The sequence below is a fragment of the Erithacus rubecula genome (genome assembly GCF_903797595.1).
Source record: "Erithacus rubecula genome assembly, chromosome: 1".
Taxonomy (NCBI): domain Eukaryota; kingdom Metazoa; phylum Chordata; class Aves; order Passeriformes; family Muscicapidae; genus Erithacus; species Erithacus rubecula.
In genome coordinates, this window is record NC_136658.1 from 49,374,416 (window position 1) to 49,395,261 (window position 20,846).

The window sequence follows — 20,846 nt, forward strand, 5'->3', positions numbered from 1 at the left end:
AGAGGGCAGGAGACTTACTCTGGCCATGCAACTGAACTTCAGTGTATTCCAACTTCAAGCACCTCCCTTATTTCACTTTTCACACCCTTTTTTTTTTTTTTTTTTTTTTTTCCCAAGTTTAATGAGACAGTTATGTCTAGCTATAATAGTTTATCTCTGAAAAGTTCTTACTTTATTATAAACTGACTTCACAAAGCATTTTTTTTTCAGCTCTAATATCAAGGAAAGTTTCAAACCTGCTATTTTTCTCCAAGTTCCTTCATAAAGTGTGCAAGAAAAGGGGAATACAGGGTGTCTGGGATGTTAGCTGTTCTTGTAGGTATTACTATTGAGGATCATCTCTGAAACTTTCTTTGCTGCCCTGTAATTTACACCACTACTGCTGGTAATGACTGTAAGATATATACGAGCAGCACTAATGGGTATGGATCACTGTTCTCTGAGACTGCAAAAAAGGGAGCTCAGGGAATGATGGCACTGTATGATAGATCAATGCAGCTGCAGATTGGTCCTTAGGCTATTTGGGTTATTTTCCTTAAAAGGCATCATGCCTCACACATTCTGCTGAAGGCTATCCATATCCATTCAAGTTCATGAAAGCTATTCTTAGACATTCCTTCATTTTTAACACCACTGCTAAGACTGCTGGTGTAATTTTTGATGAGAATGAGGAGACAGCGTGTCTTTTATCAGGTTCAGATCTTTTTAGCTTAAATTAAAACTCTTTGTTATATTTTCCCCTATACTTATTCAAAGGATTAGTGAGAAAATGTCACTGAACAGCTACTTGTCTCCTCATTAACATTCATGACAAAACCTTCCGGCCAGGCTGGTTTCAGCTGCTGATGGAGCAATACTTAAAAGAAATTGGCTTGTGTGTGAAACAGCTGCTCAGCAATGTCACTATGCAAGGGAATTGGTGATAATAAGATGATACTATTACAGCTACACTGGGAACATAATATATTTTAAGCTGCTTTGAGGTATGGAGGTCCAAGAAGTGGAGCATGATTACTTGCTTGTTGTTAGGAATGGGAACCAGCTGATCATTAGGTGCCTGCTTTTATGGGTTAGTCTTACACAAAGCCTTGAGGTAGGAGAATAATTTGTATCTGCTGAAATTCTTCACTTCCTTTGTGTTTCCTATTTGCTGGAAAGGCTTATTTGTTTCTTTTCTTAGTTTGGAAGGGTATGTGTGTCCCATTGCCGAAACCAATATTGCACTTTTTCTTAGGGCCATTGAGAATTTGTTGTTTCATAGGAATTTTTCTCATTTCAAGGGTTTATTTATTTGGCAAGATTCTTAGGAGAAGATTCTATGGATCCTCACACACCTATTAGTGAAATTACAGATACTGACTTTGCTGAAATGACCATCCAGTACATCAGTGCAATGACAAATATGCAGATGGTGGCCATACAGATGTAAAAATCTGCACATAAAGCTCAGCCAAGAAACAACTGGCAGCTGGCATTATGTTGTGTAGTGACTTATGCTAATGCATGCCACTTGTCTAGAACATGGAAATTGAATGAAAAATTATATTGTCAGATCTTTGGTTCTGAGACATCTTTGAACCTCATATACTATGAGGAATAAATGAGTTTAGAAGAATGGAGCAGTCAAAAGTCCCAATACAGTGACAGCCCTTTAGAAATGTGGAGCACAAATGAATAAGAAATGAAAGATTATAAAGGGCTTCAGGATCCAAGAACTGATTGGCAGTTAAAAGAAAGGTATAATTTTTCTGATCATAGACAGTTCCAAATCACTTAGTAATTTCTAAAGTTGTCTGTTACAAATTTCATCTTGAGCTGCTATTGCTTTTAATTATTACAGAAATTTATTTTCAGTAGAAATTTGGAAGTATTGCACTTCAGGTAAAACAAAATAAAAATCTGACACAGAACTTGTGTAGGAAAATTGTCAGCAGTCTGAGGGAAGAGAATCTTCATCTCAGTTCAGTATTATAAGGCCACTCATGGACAGTTAGGTCCAGGTCTTCACTCCCCACTGCAAGAGACACACTGGTGCAATCCAAGCAAAGGGCAATTAGATGATGAGAGAACTGGACTACCTGTTCTAAAAACGGGCAGAGAGAGCTGAGACTGTTCAGCCCTGAGAAGAAAAGGCACAGATGATCTCATCAACATGCATATTGGGGGCAATATATAGCCCAGTGACAGCAATGGGTACAAACTAAGAAAAACAACACAAAGCAAGTCAGGAAATTCCATGTAAACACAAGAAAACACTTTATTATGAGGATGGTCAAACACTGGCACGAGCTGCTCAAAGATGCTGTGCAGTCTCTATCCATGGAGATATTAAAAATACAGCTGCACATGATTCTGGGTGACCTGTGATAGCTGAGCCTGCTTGGAGCAGGAGGGCTGACAAAGCCTCCCTCATGACATTTCAACCATGCTCAGATTCTGTGATTCTGTGTAAAAACGTTTGTCTCATCAGAGGCTAAAGAGACAATGTTCAAGTTACAGCAAATTCTTTCTTGAACATTTTTCAAATTACAGAGTTTCCTTTTAGATTTGATCTTGAATAGGAATCTGAGAAAAATTCCTGAAAAGGAAAACAGATCTCAAATTGCCACTCAAAATGGAAATCATATCGTTCTATCTATACTTAAGTGTATGGTTGTGGGGCAGAAAACAAGTCAAGAAAGACAAGGCTTATGAAGGTCTCACCAAAATTCAAAAGAGATCACATACCTCTAAAAAGTCTTACATTGCAAAACTCAGTACTACCCTGAGACGTCTAGTGTGCCATTAAAAAAAAAAAACCTGTAAAATCTACAAGATATCCCTTTGATGTCCTTTCAAGAATTATTAAAATTATATTAATATCTGAAGAAAAAAACAGCTTGGCAGCAACTATCGTTGAAATTACCTCCTTAGGGGAGCAGCACTGATATCTATCTCGACATTACTTAGACATTCATATATTCTTTTATTGCTTACATATGCTGCTCTTGACAAACACAGGTACTGTGCAAAACTTCTATAAAAATCACCACAATTGACTATATCTGTTTTGCTGTTTGTGGTGTACTAACATTAATGTCAGAATCACGTATCACAATTGCTTTGTGCAATCACAGTGCCAAATTAAAAAAACAAACAACGAAAAAAAGGGATTATACTTGAACAGTTAAAACATGGACCCTAGTTATCAATCTTAACATTGCTTTATATTGAAAAGCATCATCGTGCTTTAAACTGCTAGAAATATAGCTCATTTTACACTGAAACTCTATTAGGTGAATATATTTTTCTATTAATATCTTTGCCCTTCTGGAAAGAAACAGTTTTTCTATGCAAATGAACAAATTTTGAAAAGCTTTAGAATAGCATGGAAATCCTGAAGGCATACACAAAGTTCAAATGCTCTCTGATAAAACAACACATTGCAAATTCCCTTTAAAACATGAATAATAAGATAGAAGAAACAACTCAGTCTTTTATTCCAAGTTTCTGTGCAGCAGATTCGAGAGTGGAGTATTTACACCCAATCAGGAACTTTCAGCCATATCTTACAATCAATATTAAGACAGTGAACTTCAGGTTACTGAAAAAGCTGTGATGTCCTTAAGTTCAATGCAATACAGAAAGGCCTGAAGTAGACAAAGAATTGGCAAAGTGCTGTCTGAGCTTTGTGGTCAATGAGCCCAGCCTTTTCAGTGTGCTGCATGGTCATTGAACACCAGCAATCACCCTGGTTCCCTTCTACAAAAAAAGCCCTGTGCATGCCCATAGATGGTTTGAAATGTCTGTTCTGCTTGCACACTCATCTTGCAATACTACATACAACTTCTAGATTTGTTTAGATCCCTTGAAGACAAGTAATTTTTTTAAAATCCTCTACATAAAAATAATTACACTTTCACATTAAAAAGGGAAGTCATCACAATTCAGAGCAGTGCACAGTCATGTGCGCCTTCCAAGGACATTCTCTAAATTACATTAGCATCTGATCTGCTAGGGTCTTTCCTCCAGTTCATCTTCATATTATACCTCTTCCATTCCCTTTTTTATAATCAATTTTTTCTTCTGTGTCACATTGAGAGAATCAATATTAGGGAAAATAAAATCATTGGATAATATAGAGACATCTTCACTTCTTTACAAATGGGACCAAAGAGCTTTTGAAGCAAACTTCCAACTTCAAAGATAACACTTCCACCATTCTCCTAAATGTGTGCATATGATCCATTACCTGGGGTTAGCCAGCTTTACCCACAAATTTGTAGGCATTCCACCTACATGTAGCTCTGCCATCCTCTTTGCAATGCTGATTTGCACCTCTTAATGCCAGAGCCTTTTCAACTTATACATATGCAGAAATGCTCAGGGTGATACTTTCAACACAAATACAGATTTCAAATTTAGATAAAACCACAATTTGAAAATATGGACACAATCACAAAAGTAGCTTAATGTTCATTATGAAAGACAAACACTTAGCAAATTGTGACACCGTAATTTGGATCTGGAAAAGATCTTATAAAGGCTGACCACAAGGAAATAAAACCCTCAAACTGTTATCGTCTGCTCTTTCTAGGTAGAAATTATGTGTTCAATACTGTTTAAATGGTTTGCATGATAATCTCTCTCTAACACAACTTGAGGCCTTAGTGTTTGGAAGCCAGAAGCCCTCTTAGAGCTTCTGTACATCATAAGAAAATAATGCAGAAAAAAAAAAATAACAGCCTTAAGGCTATAAAAAGGCAGACTACTCAAATACTGCTTCGCAATAACAAAAATCATGGGAGATCCACAGTTCATCTTGCAACAGTGAACATAATTACAAACCTAAATTTTGCATTTGAAACTAGGAGACAAAAATTATAAACCTCTCTATGCATATCTAATCTCGTTTTTCAACATTAGCCAAGCCTGCAGGCACTTAACAGTCTGATTCTTGATGTCATTGTAATTAAAGGCAATACTCACAAGGCTGATAAGCATACCAGCTGTATATTAACGCTTATCTTAGCCAAACTGACAACTGCAAATGGGATATCTAATTGTAAAGAAAAGAACATTGGAATTTATTATGGATATTATGGATATTATGGCTTTTAAATCCCATAACCTTGAAAATAAGTAAATTATATCCAGCCTACCATCAAACTTCTTGTGCCGGGATACGAAAGTCGTGCGTACAAAGTGACTTGTCTCCTCCACTAAGTTTTCAAACTCCAGTTTGCTCTGTTGGCTTAACTTGTCCTCCATTTCTGAGGTGCAGCATGTATATTCCTGAGGGCAGATTCTCAAATGTTCCCCTGGAATCACAAGAAAAGAAGGAATCAGAAATATTTGAATACAGATAGAAATGTGCCAGAACCTAAAATACATGATGGCTCTTCAGTTTTGGTGAGCTACCCAGGGAGCTCTTTAAGGTTTGACTTCAAGAGCTTGGCAGGAAACATCTTGAATTTGTATCGACAACTTTGCTATAGCTGGGTATCCCTTGCAGGGGAGAGCAGACACACTCTGCAGAATTGCTTTGATACTTCAAGAAGTAAAACTGCCTCACACTGAAAGTGTTCTCTCATGCTGAAGAAGCCTTCCACATTTGCTGAAGCATACTTCAAATTTGAAAAACAATTGCTTTCTTACTGTTTGCATTCAAATTGCCTGGAGAAATACCTAGTGAGATGACCTATTAGAAGTCATTGGAGCTGTCAAAAATTGAAAAACAGAAATTATGCATTTGTTGTCAAAACCTGAAGAACAGAAATTATGCATTTCTGTAGAGAGGTCCCACTTGCCCAAGTGCACCAAAACATTCTTCCCTTCTCCCCTTCCTTCCCTTCTGCTTAAGTGTATTTTAATGAGTGTGTTTGGGTGCCACAGGTATTCTTGGGCAGCATTTCTTGTCAGACTGAGCAAGTGCTCTGCTGAATAGGAGAATGCAATGAAGAGTTTAATTAATGCTTATGTTATATGGAAATGCAACGTAAAAGGTAATGAAAGCTTCTTATTTAATTCAATAGATTTATCTCTTGAAGCACTCTGCCAGTTCTTCTGACAATATTGCTTTCTTCAGTACAATTTGAACGTGGAAACCAATTCTTCAGCTCATGAAATTAAAATGGTCTGTTATTACTTGAAATGTGAATTTCCAATTGACACTGTACTAAGAGTGTCAGAAACATTTTGTTTGGTTTGTACAAAGGCAGAAAATTCTACCATTTCCTCTTGCGAAATAAAGAGAGTGATCTGCCTGTATGATTAAAGTTGCTTGTAAGGCAGTGAAAACATTTAGCTTTCTGTGCACCAAATCCTGATTAAAAATCCCTCTGCAAATCTCTTAAAGGTGCAAATAAAATGATATACAAAGCCCAAGGGTTAAATAAATACTGGGGACCTGATTCTCATTTATATTGAGGCTCCTTTCTACCACTGCTGAGCCATAAAGAAGACTTAAATGGAATTTATACCTACTTTAAGGCTGCTTTTCACCATTCTTATTATATAGTGAGGAGAACCAGGCCCTAAGTTTTATGCTTCCCAAGGGTATAATACATTTAACTGCTGCATCATTTTGGAGACAGCATCAAAAAGAGGTTTGCACATGCTTAGAATAAACACTGTCTTGAGTTTGCCCTCTTCTTCTTTCAATTTATGATTCAGTTCTTGAATGAAGTCTCAATTTGAAATTTAGTCATTCTTCAACCCTGACTCCTCACCCTATCTTAATTTGTTTCTTCTGCAAGAGTTTGTTATATATGAATTACGCCATGAGGTTTCCTTTAGGCATCTCAAGACTTTTTCAAAGCTCACACATATACATCTTCAGAAAGGACCATTTTATTATTATCAGTTACACTTTGGTAGTATTACCTGCAAGTCCCATCATGTCCAAATGAACCATGATATAAAACTTTGTATAAACCTCAGAAAAAAATTACATCCTGCGACCATCAAAATATTGTAAGGATTGCTACACCCTCTCGACACAAGAAATTAATTCCTCTCCATCCTCAAAGTCACACATCTAAGCCATAAACAACACATACAGGGACTGGTGAGCCAGCTGCTGTCAAACATAAAAGATAGTGGCAAACTAATGTTTGCCTCACCCTCTACATCTCTGTCACATGAAACTGCAACTATTCAACAGGTAAGGGAGGTACCATAATAAGAAACAATAAAGGTTATTTCAGTAACAGTAATGTGAGTTTTTATTAGATGTCAGAGACACAAGTAAAGCTGAAATATTGTGTCATTAGAAGCAGTGCTGTGTGCTTGATTAAATAAAAAAATACCCCATCCATAATGTCTGCAACCCCCTTTCCTCAATAAATCCAGGCTTTTTTCCTTATTGAAAATACTGACTTTCCCAGTTCCAGTCAAAGTGGTAGTTTATGCTTTTTGCTATGATAATGTCCTCTGGTGCCATTGCAATCAAAAATATTTTTAAAAATCACTCTCCTCTCTCCATCTGAAGTTCTTTTTTTTTTTTTTTTTTTTTTTTTTTTTTTTTTTTTTTTTTTTTTTCTTTTCTGGCTCTGTTTGTTTTTCAGAATTGTCAGGCTATAAACTGGACTAACTAATCATCAGGGCACTGTGCTTAGTAAGTAACAGCCGTGAGTTTAGATTTTTTTTAAGACACTGTATAATGCTGAGTATTATGACAAATTAAATTCTACTCAACAGTCATTTTTGGAGGAATAGTAAATTTTTCTTTCTCTGATTTATTTAGTCTTAGCTTCGCTTTGCTTCAAAAAGTATTTTTCACTTTGGCTGCTACAAACTCATTCAGATTGCTACTGTATTGTTTTCATATCCATGTATTTTCATTAAGTTTCTTCCTTTTAATTCACTGATTATTCCTTCATTCATAAAGCTTTTGACTGTAGAAACTCACATTCATCAGAAATACTCACAGCTTCTACTTTACCTCATTGCCTTTTTATCCCAGCAGTGTTTTACTAAACTATCTATACAAGCCACCCACCATCATCACAAAAATTTAGCTGTACAACAACGAACTTTTTTTCAAAACACACTTCTAGTTCTCTCCTCCCTCTCCATACATTCCCTGAATTTCTACAGAAAGAAATAATAATGGAAATATTGTGCTACTCTTCATATTCTGTTTCGAGGTTTTTACTTCTTTCTCTTTTCTGCACTGGAGGATCAGGTCAGACTAAGGATAAAGTAAAAAAAAAAAACAAAAAACAACATGTTCTATTGGTCAACACTAATGGAGACTTTTTATGCCTGAGATGTTCAAGTTAATTTTGTAAAAATAAAGCTTTTAGAAAATTTTGCTCATAAACCCTGCAGTGTTTATACTGACCACATGACAGGTTGCAGTTTCCAGAAGATCATTACTTGGACTAAAGCTCAGTCCTGGGAATGGCAAAGAGTAACTCTCTGACAATAATTTCTATATGCTTAATATTTTTTTTCTTTTTTATAAGCATGATTCTCATTTTGTGAGTGTTCTTATCAAACCTCCAATTAATGTTAGAATTGCCAGGTCATTAGTTCACTCCTTGTAAAAAAAAAAAAAAAAGAGAAAGGACACACTTTTCTTGGCATAAAAGTGAGGGGTTTGTTTATTGAGGTTTTTTCTTGCATTTTGCTGGGGGGCATTGTGTTTCATTTTGGTTTGGCTTGGTTTTTTTTTGGTGTTTTTTTGTTTGTTTGTTTTTATTGTTTGTTTTTTTTTTGCTGTTGTTAGTTCAGGTATTTTTAATGACGGGATGTATGCTTTATTCTGGATTTTTTTTCTTCTTTTGTGCAAATTCGTTACCTAAGAGAGTGTTTGGATTGGAAATAACTCTGCAGGCTAATTTGATTGTGCTTCTTCTGATTTTTTGAATTGGATCATTTACCATTTGCATTTTCTAAAACATTGTTCTGTTACCATAGAAAGTGTTTAATCGCTAATTTGTGTATTTACACACCTCAAGTATTTTGCAGGCTGAAAATGTGCTCATAGCTAATGTACCAGTTCTTGCCCTGGGTAACTCCATATGGTCTAGGTTCTTATGCTAATTCTAGCAGCAATTTTTATGGCACAAGTGGCATCAGTTATAACTGCCTAGTTTTTCCTGGTTGCAAATGGTGTCTCCCCAAACAAGTTTGACATGAATGTAGTTCCACTGCACCAGAATTCTGCCAGGCTGAACAGCTATTAACTCAATATTCCCAGTGACCTACCACAACTCTTCTAACCACTGCTTCCAGCTGAAGATGCTGACCTACATATCTCTCCTCATGTGGCTTATGTTATATAAATCAAATCAATTGCCTACTACAAATTCAGCTACCAGTATTCAATTTCAGTTTTATTACAGCTGTAATCTCACACCTGCCTTCACATGATCCAAATTGGCAAGTTTTGCAGTTGAATTTGGCAATCCTGCTAGCTATGCTGCTTTGAAGTGTGATAAAGCAATTTATAAAGCACTTGTTTTATATTCAGATGTATTGCTGTTTGGTGTCCTTAAAACATGCTACAAAACTCAGAAGTCTTTAAAAAATCACAACTTACAGCTCTCAAGCTGAATAAATGCTTTTACTGCATATCAAAATGCCAGAACTGATCTGAACGTGGCAACTTGTTCTATTTGCAGAAGATACAGTCTGAAGGATCAGTAAACCCTATGGAATATAACATTACCCTCAACAATTTAACCACCAGATTTCCTGAACACCTTGGCTACATTATTAGAAATGGAAGTATTATCACATAACATATTTGACATCAGGCAGAATTTTGTTATAGGTCTTGTTGCAAGTTTAGCAATTTTGGAAGCACTTCTTTCTCAGGCAGTCAAAATTTTATAGTTCCTATCCTAATCATAAATTTAACACCTGATTGTGGTCTGAATGAATGGTAGGGCTAACTGCATCACTGGGGAGAATAGAAATATAATAGAAACATATCCTGCTTCATAAATCCAGCAATGAATAAAAATTATTAAACAAAAGGGGTAAATTAAAGGTGTACTTTTAAACTTGATCACTCTGCATCAGCAGTCTAAAATAAGAAAAGATAGCTCTGAATTCTTCACCTTGCAGGTTACATTTATGTGATTTGGCTTTGTCTTTAGCTGTGCTCTTTGAAACTTGAAATACTTGCTTCAGACCTGCTCATGTTCAGCCACTTGTGGAGAAAGCAGTGGGATTTAGTAACAGTATGGACTTTAACAAAGACAAGTATCTAGCCCTGCACCTGGAACAGAATAGACAAAGAGCCCAGTACACACTGACACCTGTGTGGCAAGGGAGCTGCCTTGCTGAAAAGGATGGAGGCTCCTCATGCACACCCAGCCAATATGAGCCAACAATTCCCTGCAGCAGCAGATGCAAATCTGATACTGGGTTGCATCCCCAGGGGCATTACTAGCAGAGGCAGAGACATGATCATCCCACAACACACAGAGTTTGTCAGGCTGCACCTGGAGCACTGTGCCCCATTCTCATCCCCACAAGCCAAGAAAGATGCAGACTGGAGATGGTCCAAAGAAACATCATGAGGATTATCAAAAGATTATGGAACCTGCTGAGTAAGGAAAGACTGTGGAACCACTTGACTTCTAAGTTAATATTTTCTGCACAATTTTCTGTATTGTTTATTATTGTAAAAGATTATTTATAAACCACAATGAATAGAGTTAAAAGAAAAACCTCATTCAGCTTTAATCCTTGCCCACTGTTTTGAGATTTGGATCATTTTCAGTATAGGTGATGATGTTTCTGAATAAATATTTTTTTTAAGTTTTCTACTTAAATTCTCTGGTGAAATCAGGAGCATAGGAAACTCTTAATGATCACATTATTAATTTTCTATTAGAGAAAACTATACTCCTCCAATACACTTACACTGTTCTCTCATGCATCTGCTAAGAGAAAAACAGTGCTGTAGAGGAATTTGACTGACAATCATCTTTAATTTGAAAAAAACCCTAACAACTTAGTAGCACTATCATGTGTTCTGCTTTAACTTATTTAGCAATTAAAAATAAATTAGAAACATGAGTTTTAGCATTTCAGGCAATATTCAAATAGCAAAAATTAAAATATCATTTTGTTGGACAAAACCCTGTTCTCTAACCAAAAAGTCCTAGGGCTCCTTCTGACTTTGTAATTATCTTCTCTGTGGGGTATAACAGCCCTGCAAGCAGCCTCTGTAAAACTGCACCTGTATTCAAGTCACAGATTGAACTTTCCTACTCAAACTAAAAGGAAACATATTATGTTTTAAATTAATTCCATGGTAATATTGGCCTGACAAGTGATGACAGGGGCAATATTTGCACAGAAAATGACAGCTGGAGGAAGGGAGGGGAACCTGTCTGTTACACACAGATCCTGCCATCAGACACAGTTCTCCCAATTTTAATCAAAGGAATATTGAACTTGAAAACCTTTTATGTCTAGTGGACTCCAACAAACCTGTGCAACTACCCCAAGAAAAAAACTGACACATTTGTTTGCCTCAGACTCAAATCATCTTTTCTCAGATTCCCTTTGTTCCTTGAATTCTTTGAGGTCAATTAAAAAATGAACGCCTTCCAAACAGACTGATAATTAGTTAACAGTCTCTTCATTACAGGTCCCACAGGGAACATTCATTTACAAGAAGCCCTGACCCTGTTGTCCTTGGGAAGATTGCAGTAATAAGTTACTGAAGCCGAGACCAAGGCAAACTTGTTCAGACTAAGACTATACAGATGCTAAAGAAAGAACTGAAGTCCCTCGAGTATTCCTAACTAAAGTACTAGAAGCAGTACCACTACTCCAACACTCAGGATCATTTTATTTTCCAGGCATACACAGTCAGACAAATTGTTTTTTGATAATACAGTTTGTGAGAAGAATCTTTAGTTACCTCTTGGAGAGTGTATTACTGGCTTTATGCTCAGTGCCTTGTGGAAAGGCTGTGATTCAGCACCAATAGTTTCATCATTTCACTGGCTACACGGCTGCAATTTTCTGATTTCAAAGCATGCTCCCACCTGGGAGCAGCAACCAACTCCCCCTCCCCCTCAATTGATTTTTGCTGTTTATTATGTCCCCTACTATAATAGCAGAAATATCTTATAGAGTATTATAGAGAGAAGTAGAATACAAGCAGCACATTGCTTTACTGTGACCATAAAACACAATGCAAGGCAGGCTTTAAATTTAATCTGCCCTCAGAACAATTATATGATTAAGACAGCAGGATGAGATTGTACACATTCATGCATTTATAAAGATTTTAATTAACATTCTCCATGTAAAACTGAAATCCAAAGATGTGACTGAAGCACATGGTGTATCAGAGACAGATTTACACCCCTTAGGTTAAATACCCACCGAAATACTGGTGCAGTAGGAGAGCTGGACTCAGCTTCCTCAGACTAACTGGGTATGCTGTACTGCCCAAACATGCATCAAAGGTTAAAGCTGAATGAGTTACAACCATGCCATTTGATTGAACTGTCAAGTGTATTTTAACACTGTGCAGATCCCTTGCTAACAACTGTATTGTCAGCATAAAATCCATGTTTCTAAAATACTAAACTTAACAACGGCTCTTTAAGAGTCATTAATCTAAGTGCTCTCTTATTCACATGGCTTCAATCAGCCCAATGAAACCCTTTAGTGCTACTATTAAACAGACTAATCTATGGGGTTTTGTTATTTCTGATTAATAATGGCATGCTTTCCTGCAATGCCAGTCCCAGAAACAGCTCAGGAAGACAACCATGATAAATGCTGAGCTGGTCATAAGTCATGGGCTGTAATGGATACAGCAGTGGTAAGGCTTTAGCACCACTATCATAAGCTCTTTATTGAAATATTTTTCAGCCTAATCTGTTTCTTAGTTCCTTCAGGAAAAAGCGAGTACAGAAAGGGAGGCTACAATTTGTAAAGATCTCAGTCCTGTTATCATATTGACTCAAGGTCTACCCATGAAATTTCAGGGCCAGAAATGCCAGCATTTGTCCTTTAGTTTCTGTTTGGAACCAACCACTGTGGAAAGCAAAATGCCTCTACCAGCTCCTAAGTATTAACCTTACTGTGATACAAGTTGTAAGGCAAGAAGACACTTTTTCCAAGTTTGGGTATCTTTTTTCTTTTTTCTTTTCCCCCAGAGAAGCATGCTAAGAATACCTCAACAAGTATAATGGCCAGAGAAATCACTCAATGCAAGAGAGGCTAAATGCTGTAAAAATAATGTCGTGTTACCCCCATGCAGGAGTTCTCTTGTCTGCAAGCCAAATTTGGTGCAAGTTTATTTGTCCCTGGCTTGGTTCTGCAGATCCAATCGCTGTTACAATGTGAGAAAGTCCATGCTAAAGCCAGATAAGGTATTGAAAGCAAAGACAGAATTGTGGGAGATTCAAGAAGCAAACTATTGACATGGGAAAGCATAAAAACCCTACAGGAAAAATGTGACAAATTGGAGTGCGGCAATGAAGAAGCAAGGAAAATTAGCTTATTCCTGACCTAAATAATGACTGCATGAACACCTGAGAATTATCAGGTGACTTTTCACTGGTGGTAATCAATCTATTGCTTAGCCTCAAAGCTCATTGGTCCTAATTGGACCTTGACTCCCAGGTGTCACAGGATAAACTTCCCCAGCTGTTCCTCCTGACTGGCCAGATGGAGGAAGACACCACAGCAGGTGGGTGTCTCTTTCTGAAAGTAGCCTATCCTTCAAGAGGGAGGGTCTCAGAACTACAGAAATAAGTATCTAGGTCCTTCCTAAAGGTGCAGAAGAGAATGTCCTATGACTTCCCACAGTATGAAACTAAGGAATTCAGATCTTTTTCTACCCACTCTACAAAAATCAACACTGCTGAAATTACTCTCCTTCAATAAGAGGGGATACCAGCTTCCTCTCATGGAAGACTTTTTTTCTATAGATTGACTATTTTTAGACTGTTTTGATTCACTTATGTGACAAGTATAACTTAATGGAACTGAAAATACCCATGTGTTAAAGCACACATAAAAATACTCTGAATTACAAAGTTTCTAATTATCAATGCAAAACAAAGGTTTCTTGCTGAACATTGTTAACTATATAATGCAAATGGAACTTCTATGCTATTAAAGCCATGGACATACAAACTTTCGATGGATATGCATGAAATTCTTAAACATTTTCAATAAATTACATTTCCTTAGGAATCTCAGGGTTCAGCAGTGAGGACTGACATTCTTAAAATCCTGTTCATCACTGCTTTCAGATTCTCAGTTTCAATAACCAGCTGTCATATCTTGTAGAACCTGGCCTGGAGTGTCCAGGTCCTCCCATCTTTCAGACAAGCTGGTCTCGTGGGCATCCTCTGAAGGAGGAGGCAGCTGGTGTGTGTGCCCAAAGTTACCTGGGGGTTGTGGAAGTCGGGGTCGGATTGTAGTTCAGAAGTGCTGCCACACTTCAGCAGAAATTGGAAAGTTTTGAAGGGTTCCCGAGAGCAAACTTGATGGTTTCTTTCTCATTACAGGCCCAGTGCTTTCTCAGAGCTTAGCAATTTTGATAACATACGAGGTTTCCACATTATAGGAGGTAGAAATTCTCTTAGCTACTGGTTCAGGTCAGGTTCTCAAGTTTCTGTCCCTTTTCGTGTGTATTCTCGACAAAAAGGAGCTAGTCACTAATACAGATGGTTAGAGGAGCTTTCACCCACGCCTCACAGGAAAAATTCTCTTTTATGCAATGGATCTATGAGCAAAGTAGTTGAATATGTCAAAAACAGATGGGTGGGGCTTAAAAGTTTTGGGTGAAAGCTTGAGCTAATTTCTTAGCTCATTTTCAAACAAAAACCCTGACAGGAAAGATTTGCTTCACTTTAGGATCCCTATGCTCTAGAGTGGGATCTTGCCCTGGGAAATGCTGGAGTCACTATCCCTGGAGATATTTAAAAGATGTGCAGATGTGGCTCTTAGGGTTATGGCTTATTGGTGGCCTTGGCAATGATGAGTCTCTCTTCATGGTCTTGCCCAAAATAATGATTCTGTAATTCTAGCAATGAACTAGAGAAGCATACTTCAGAGGTCCTTGCAGAGCAGGCATGACACTGTCCTTGACTTTAAGGATATAGGGCAGGTGCATCCTGCATTGCTGATGCTGCAAGCTTGGAAATGTAGGCAATCCTGCAGTGTAATAGAAAAACCTGTTTACTATATCAGGGTGGTTTTTTAAATCAATGTTTTCCAGTAGAACACCGTTTGCTCTGAAAACACCTTTAGTTCACTCTAATTAACAGAAACTATGCTTCCATAACATCATCCAGACACAGTAACCACTGCCAAAAGGAAAAATAAAGCTTTTTAGAGGATAGCACCTTAGCAAAAAAAATTTCCCTTTTCCACTATTCCAAATAGTGTTTGAGATCTTATCTATTGCTACCTCTTCAAAGTGGGCATTTTGTTTTTTTGTCATATGGAACTTTTGTTTTGGTTTTGGTTTGGTTTTGTTTTGTTTCCTTTTTTCCTGCATTCTGACACAAAATGAGTCAGAACAATTTCTTCTCAGCTTTTTTTATTAATGTACTTCTGTCAATGCCCTCTATGGACTGTGATACTTGGTAAGGGTCAGGGTCTTCAAAATCAATAACTGAATGTTTCATGCTCTTCAAGTGTTTTAATGTTAAAGGTTTGACCTTTATGATTAAAAATCAGCTTGAAAGGAAATTCCCATCTGTGTCAAAGCCTTCTCTTATGTAATCACATTTTTAATAGATTCTTTGGACTGTAAATTAATAGGTTTTGGAGCACTTTAATAGACTTAATCAAAGCATTTAAATATAGAATAATAAAGTCATAAGCTATACTTGTGCTCTCAGCCCTTTAGAGAATTACTTTTACCTTCTTAATATACCTTTCTTTGGACCCAGTTTTTCAGTACAATCACAGCTTTTGACTGGCTGCTTACAGCAGTGACCAACCCCCTATTAATTTATGGCTATTTTAAAAGCCACATTTTAAAGAAACCAAAACAACCCAAAACTCTTGAAACAACAACCAAACTTTAAAAAAAAAAATATTTATAGAAAGAATCACATCTTCAGGGTTTGATAGGCATTGTATTTTCCTTGAAGAAGCTTAATAATTCTTCTTCATTATGATTAAATGGGTTATTTCCTGTAAAGAATACTCTTTGGTATTATTTACTGTGTGCTTTGGTTGACATAACACAGACAGATACAAAGTGAGTACTTGTCTCTTGGAGAATATTCTTTGCAGATATATAGCAGATTGAGTCAGAAAGAAAGTTGACAAAGACTGTCACAGTCCTTTATGCTTTTTCCTTTAGTACAAATAAGACTCTTAAGGCATCTGTCCAAATTCAGATCACCTTGAGTATATTCTTGTCTTAGTAACTTCTCTCAGAAGCTACTCAGAATAAAGTATTCCCTGGCCTCTGCTGCAAGGATGAAGACAAATTAAGGTATCACAGTAATGACAGGCAAAAATATAAGGACACCTCTGATGATGTCTGTATGAACCTCAGATGACTGCCCACCTTATCCCAAAAACTGTTAAAAAAAATATAAAATTCATAAACACATTCAAGCCAGCATTGCAGATGTAGATATGATGTTTCCAGGTTTTATTATTATCTCTGAAAATCTAAATGTAAGGATTTCTCATTCCCTGTGGAATGCCCTGTTGTCTTCCCTGGGTGCCTTGGGTTAAACAGTTCGAATTTCCTTTCCTTTGCTCCCTTCCTCACTTCTCCTCCTCTTTAGAAAGTGCCCTGTGGCTCTGCCAAGAGGCTCTGTGATTGTGCCATCTGAGCAAAAGTGGTGCTCATTTAGACCTGTAATAGGGAGTGACTGTGATTATCTACAAAAATCTCTGCAAACAGCAAGAATAAATCTGTAAAATAAAAGCTAGGTTAACATGCACAAAATTCCAATCTGAATCATGTATATTTAAGAAAGATTAATATTTTGGGATTATTTTTAAAAACTATAAACTATATTTCAATGCTGCACTCAATAGAAGCTGTAGTAAATATGTTGCAGCACTTCCTGGTGCTTTGTTGTACTAATATATGCCTAAAATCTTGGGCCTGGAATATTTTGGTTTTTCACCTTGGCAAAAAATTTTGAAGAAGAAAATAATTCTAGACAATACTATTTCTTTAAATATTAGTTACTAGTAGTTTCTAAAGTCCATGAAGTTGACATTTTCTGCAGTAGGATTCACTTTTTCTGCCCTTACAATTATTTAAAATAGAAAATGTCCTAATGAAGCTTGCATTATCCTTTTCCTTATCACCATCCCTATTGATTATCAAAAAGAAGCAATATATACTTTATTTTTCTTGTATATCACAAATGGAGTTATAAAAGATAACTGACAAGTTTCAGTTCAGGAATACATCTAGTAAACCATACATGGAAAAATATCAAACTTTCTTTCCCAGACTTTGCAGAGTAAATGTCTGCAAGTAAAGGTAATATCTGCAATCATCAAGGAGAAAAAAAAAAAAAAAAAGTTATGTGGTAAAATCTGCAAAGCATCTAAAAAATGATCTCCACTCACTGTCATTTCTGCATGTGTTTTAAGTTACTGCACAACTGTGACAAAATTCTTGAATGTCACACTGCAAAGTCTCTCTTTCTTTGTTTGCTTCATGGGCAATAAAGGGACCTAGGGGACAGAACTTTGCTCTGAGGTTGTGATTTAAACAATCAAACTGGAAATACTATGGACAAGTTATGATTATTTGCACAAAACTGTACATGCAATTAAAAGCATGGAGTGACAAGATTTTTTCTTCTTGTGGAACTGTTGAAAGCCATTCTCTGAAAAATTGGAGTGGTTTGGCTTCTTCTGAGAAAAAAGGTATGAAGATCAGTCTGCTTATAGAGGGCTTATGAGATAAGGCAACAAATCACATTCTGCAAAAGAAGTCATCAGCAAACAAGTCAGAATGGTTTATGAAAAGGTCATATACAAAATATACACACCTGCCAGTAAATAACCTCTTCACTGAGCTGGCACTTTTCTAAATTACAAATTAGGGATTCATGGTCCTAATAAATACAATATACTACCAGTTGACAGGTTTCACAGCATTTTATGTTTCTGAAGGAGATTTATAGTTTTATAATGAGGAACAATATAATGCAGGTGCTATTAACTTCACTAAAAGCAATGTGCAAAAAAAGGAAAAGAAAATCCCTTATATCTTGATTAAGCAGAAAATACAAAATCATTTGTAAAAGTTTTTTCCTGTCTACTGTTTTCTAAGGAAAAAAATAGCTATTTCAAGGCAATTTCTAAGCAGTGTAATTAATGTGGTGCAGTTCACAAATTGCCTAATGAGTGCTGTGTTTAATGACTATTCTTCTAAAGTTTATGGATATTTTCTACGTCCATTCAGAGACAGCAGTTGCTGAATTGCAACAGTAGTTTTGAGCATTTGTTGTAGAGGTTTCCAACCATCTTCTGCCAAATGCAAATTCAACTACTTGAGTGATTGAATTATCAATGCCAATCTTAGCTGATACCAGTGTTAAAAGATTAATGTCCTAAAGGGAGAATCAGATTACTACTAGCATTGTTTAAAATTTTAAAATCACTCCAGGAACACTCTAAATCCCCTTCCACAGAACAGAATGCTTTTTAAAATCTATATAGCACATTTAAACAGATTTAGCCATCCTCACAATACGTTTACAAAGTATCTGGAGCTGTGGTGGGCTGACCCTGGCTGGATGCCCGACATTGCCAAAGCTGCTCAATCGCTCCTGTCTGCAAGTGGACTAGAGATGTTTGTGAGTTGAGAGAAGGACAGGACTCACTGAGTGTCAGTATGGGCAAAACAGACTCAACTTGGGGATATTAACTGAATTGATCACTAACAAAATCAGGGCAGGTTAATGAGAAATAAAATATATCTCAAAAATACCTTCCTCTAACCTAACCCTCCTTCCCAGCTCCACCTCCTTCCCCCAACAATGCAAAGAGACAGGCCCAGAGATTCCTGCTCCAACAAAAACCTCCCACAGGTTCCCAACCTTCTTTTGGGCATCCGTGAGCATTTTTTGGGCATTCTGTGTGGGTCTCCGCCATGGGCTGAGTATGGATCTCTGTGTCCCCATGGATCTCCATGGGCTGAGGGTGGATCTCTGTGTCCCCATGGATCTCCATGGGCTGAGGGTGGGTCTCTGTGTCCCCATGGATCTCCATGGGCTGAGGGTGGGTCTCTGTGTCCCCATGGGTTTCCATGGGCTGAGGGTGGATCTCTGTGTCCCCATGGATCTCCATGGGCTGAGGGTGGGTCTCTGTGTCCCCATGGGTTTCCATGGGCTGAGGGTGGATCTCTGTGTCCCCATGGATCTCCATGGGCTGCAGGGCACAGCTGCCTCACCATGGGCTGCACCATGGGCTGCAGGGGAATCATCTCCAGAGCCTGGAGTATCTCCTGTCCCTCCTTCTGCACTGACCTTGGTGTCTGCAGAGCTGTTCTTCTCACATGTTCTCACTCTGCTATTCTCTGGTGCCCATGACAACTGTACAACAAATTTTTTCCCCCATCTTTAATATGTTATCACAGAGATGCAACCACCACTCCTGATTGCCTCAGTCTTTGCCAGCAGTGTCTGTCCTGGAACTGGCTGGTAATGGCTCTGTTGGGGGAAGCTTTGGGCAGCTTCTCACAGAAGCCACCCCTGGAGCATCCCTACTACCAAAACTATGCAAATCCAACACAAAAGATAAAATTCTATCTTAATCGAGTTATCATACAAAATTTATGCTGTGTGGTCTCAGACCAAATTCTAAAATGACACAAAAACCAATTAAAAGCAAGTCACACAACAGCTATCTAGGCTACTCCTTGCTGCCAATTAAAATTCACTAGTATTTGACAACTCATAAAAGTAACTACCACAGGATAACATTACTTCCTAAAAAATGAAAGCTACCCACAACATCCAATTTAAACTATTAAATGATGATGATGATGATGACAGTGATAAATTCTGCAATAACTTCTGCATCTGAAAGTGTCACTAAACTCTATGTGATGACTTACACACCTGTAGTTCTTCATCCATAAATAGTGCCAACATTAATATTCATTAGGATATGCTGCTGAAAAATGTATTTTTATTGATATTTGGAGTTTAAATTCATAATTGTATTATTATTACTCATAATTACTGATTATTGAATTATTGATTTTCCTTTTATACAGCTACAAAAATACAGGATGATTTGGGTATGATCATGAGCTCTAGACTCATGATTTGGACAAACAGGATCTAAAATGAATCAAACATTCTGATTTATAGTTAAAGTTGTATTTGGTGTATAATGAAGTAGTATGATTAATTTATCAAATTATTATAGTCTTTGATGCAACCTTTCCCTGTTATAAGCTATAAATGTGTAACTACTTACTCATAATCTGATGATAAATTCAGTCGAGACAACCTTAATGTGTTGATATCTAAGAAAACAACAAATTAAGCACCTTCACTCTCTTCTTCATTCAAGTGATACTTAAGAGCTTCCAGAGCAAGAAACTAGAAATCCTGTGCTATCAACTTCCTGCTGAAGTTTCTATAACAGTCTGAAACCATTATTACTATTACTAGTAACATAAAACACTCTTAAAATGTAATGTAATAATAATTAATATGTAATATATATATATAATAAATATATAATTATGTAATAATTAAGACTTAGGCACAAATGCTAGTGACAGAATTTTGTAAGGTCCCTCAATAATTCTAAATTGATTTTAAGTTGAATATAGTATGTGTATGAAGACAAAATAAGTAATGAAAAATAGGTTCAAAGCTTTAACCAATCTACCTCCTTCAGGAATGAAATCTAGA

The 20,846-nt window shown here is 36.9% G+C and overlaps 1 protein-coding gene across 1 annotated transcript in view; it reads right to left on the reverse strand.

Moving 5' to 3' along the window:
- Positions 1–20,846, reverse strand: part of GPC6 (glypican 6) — a gene marked incomplete at its 5' end in the record, with an annotated part of 711,546 nt that overhangs the window by 484,657 nt on the left and 206,043 nt on the right. The window contains one exon of the mRNA XM_079307108.1: positions 5,142–5,300. Coding sequence (XP_079163234.1) covers positions 5,142–5,300 — 159 coding nt within the window. The remainder of the gene's footprint in view (positions 1–5,141; positions 5,301–20,846) is intronic.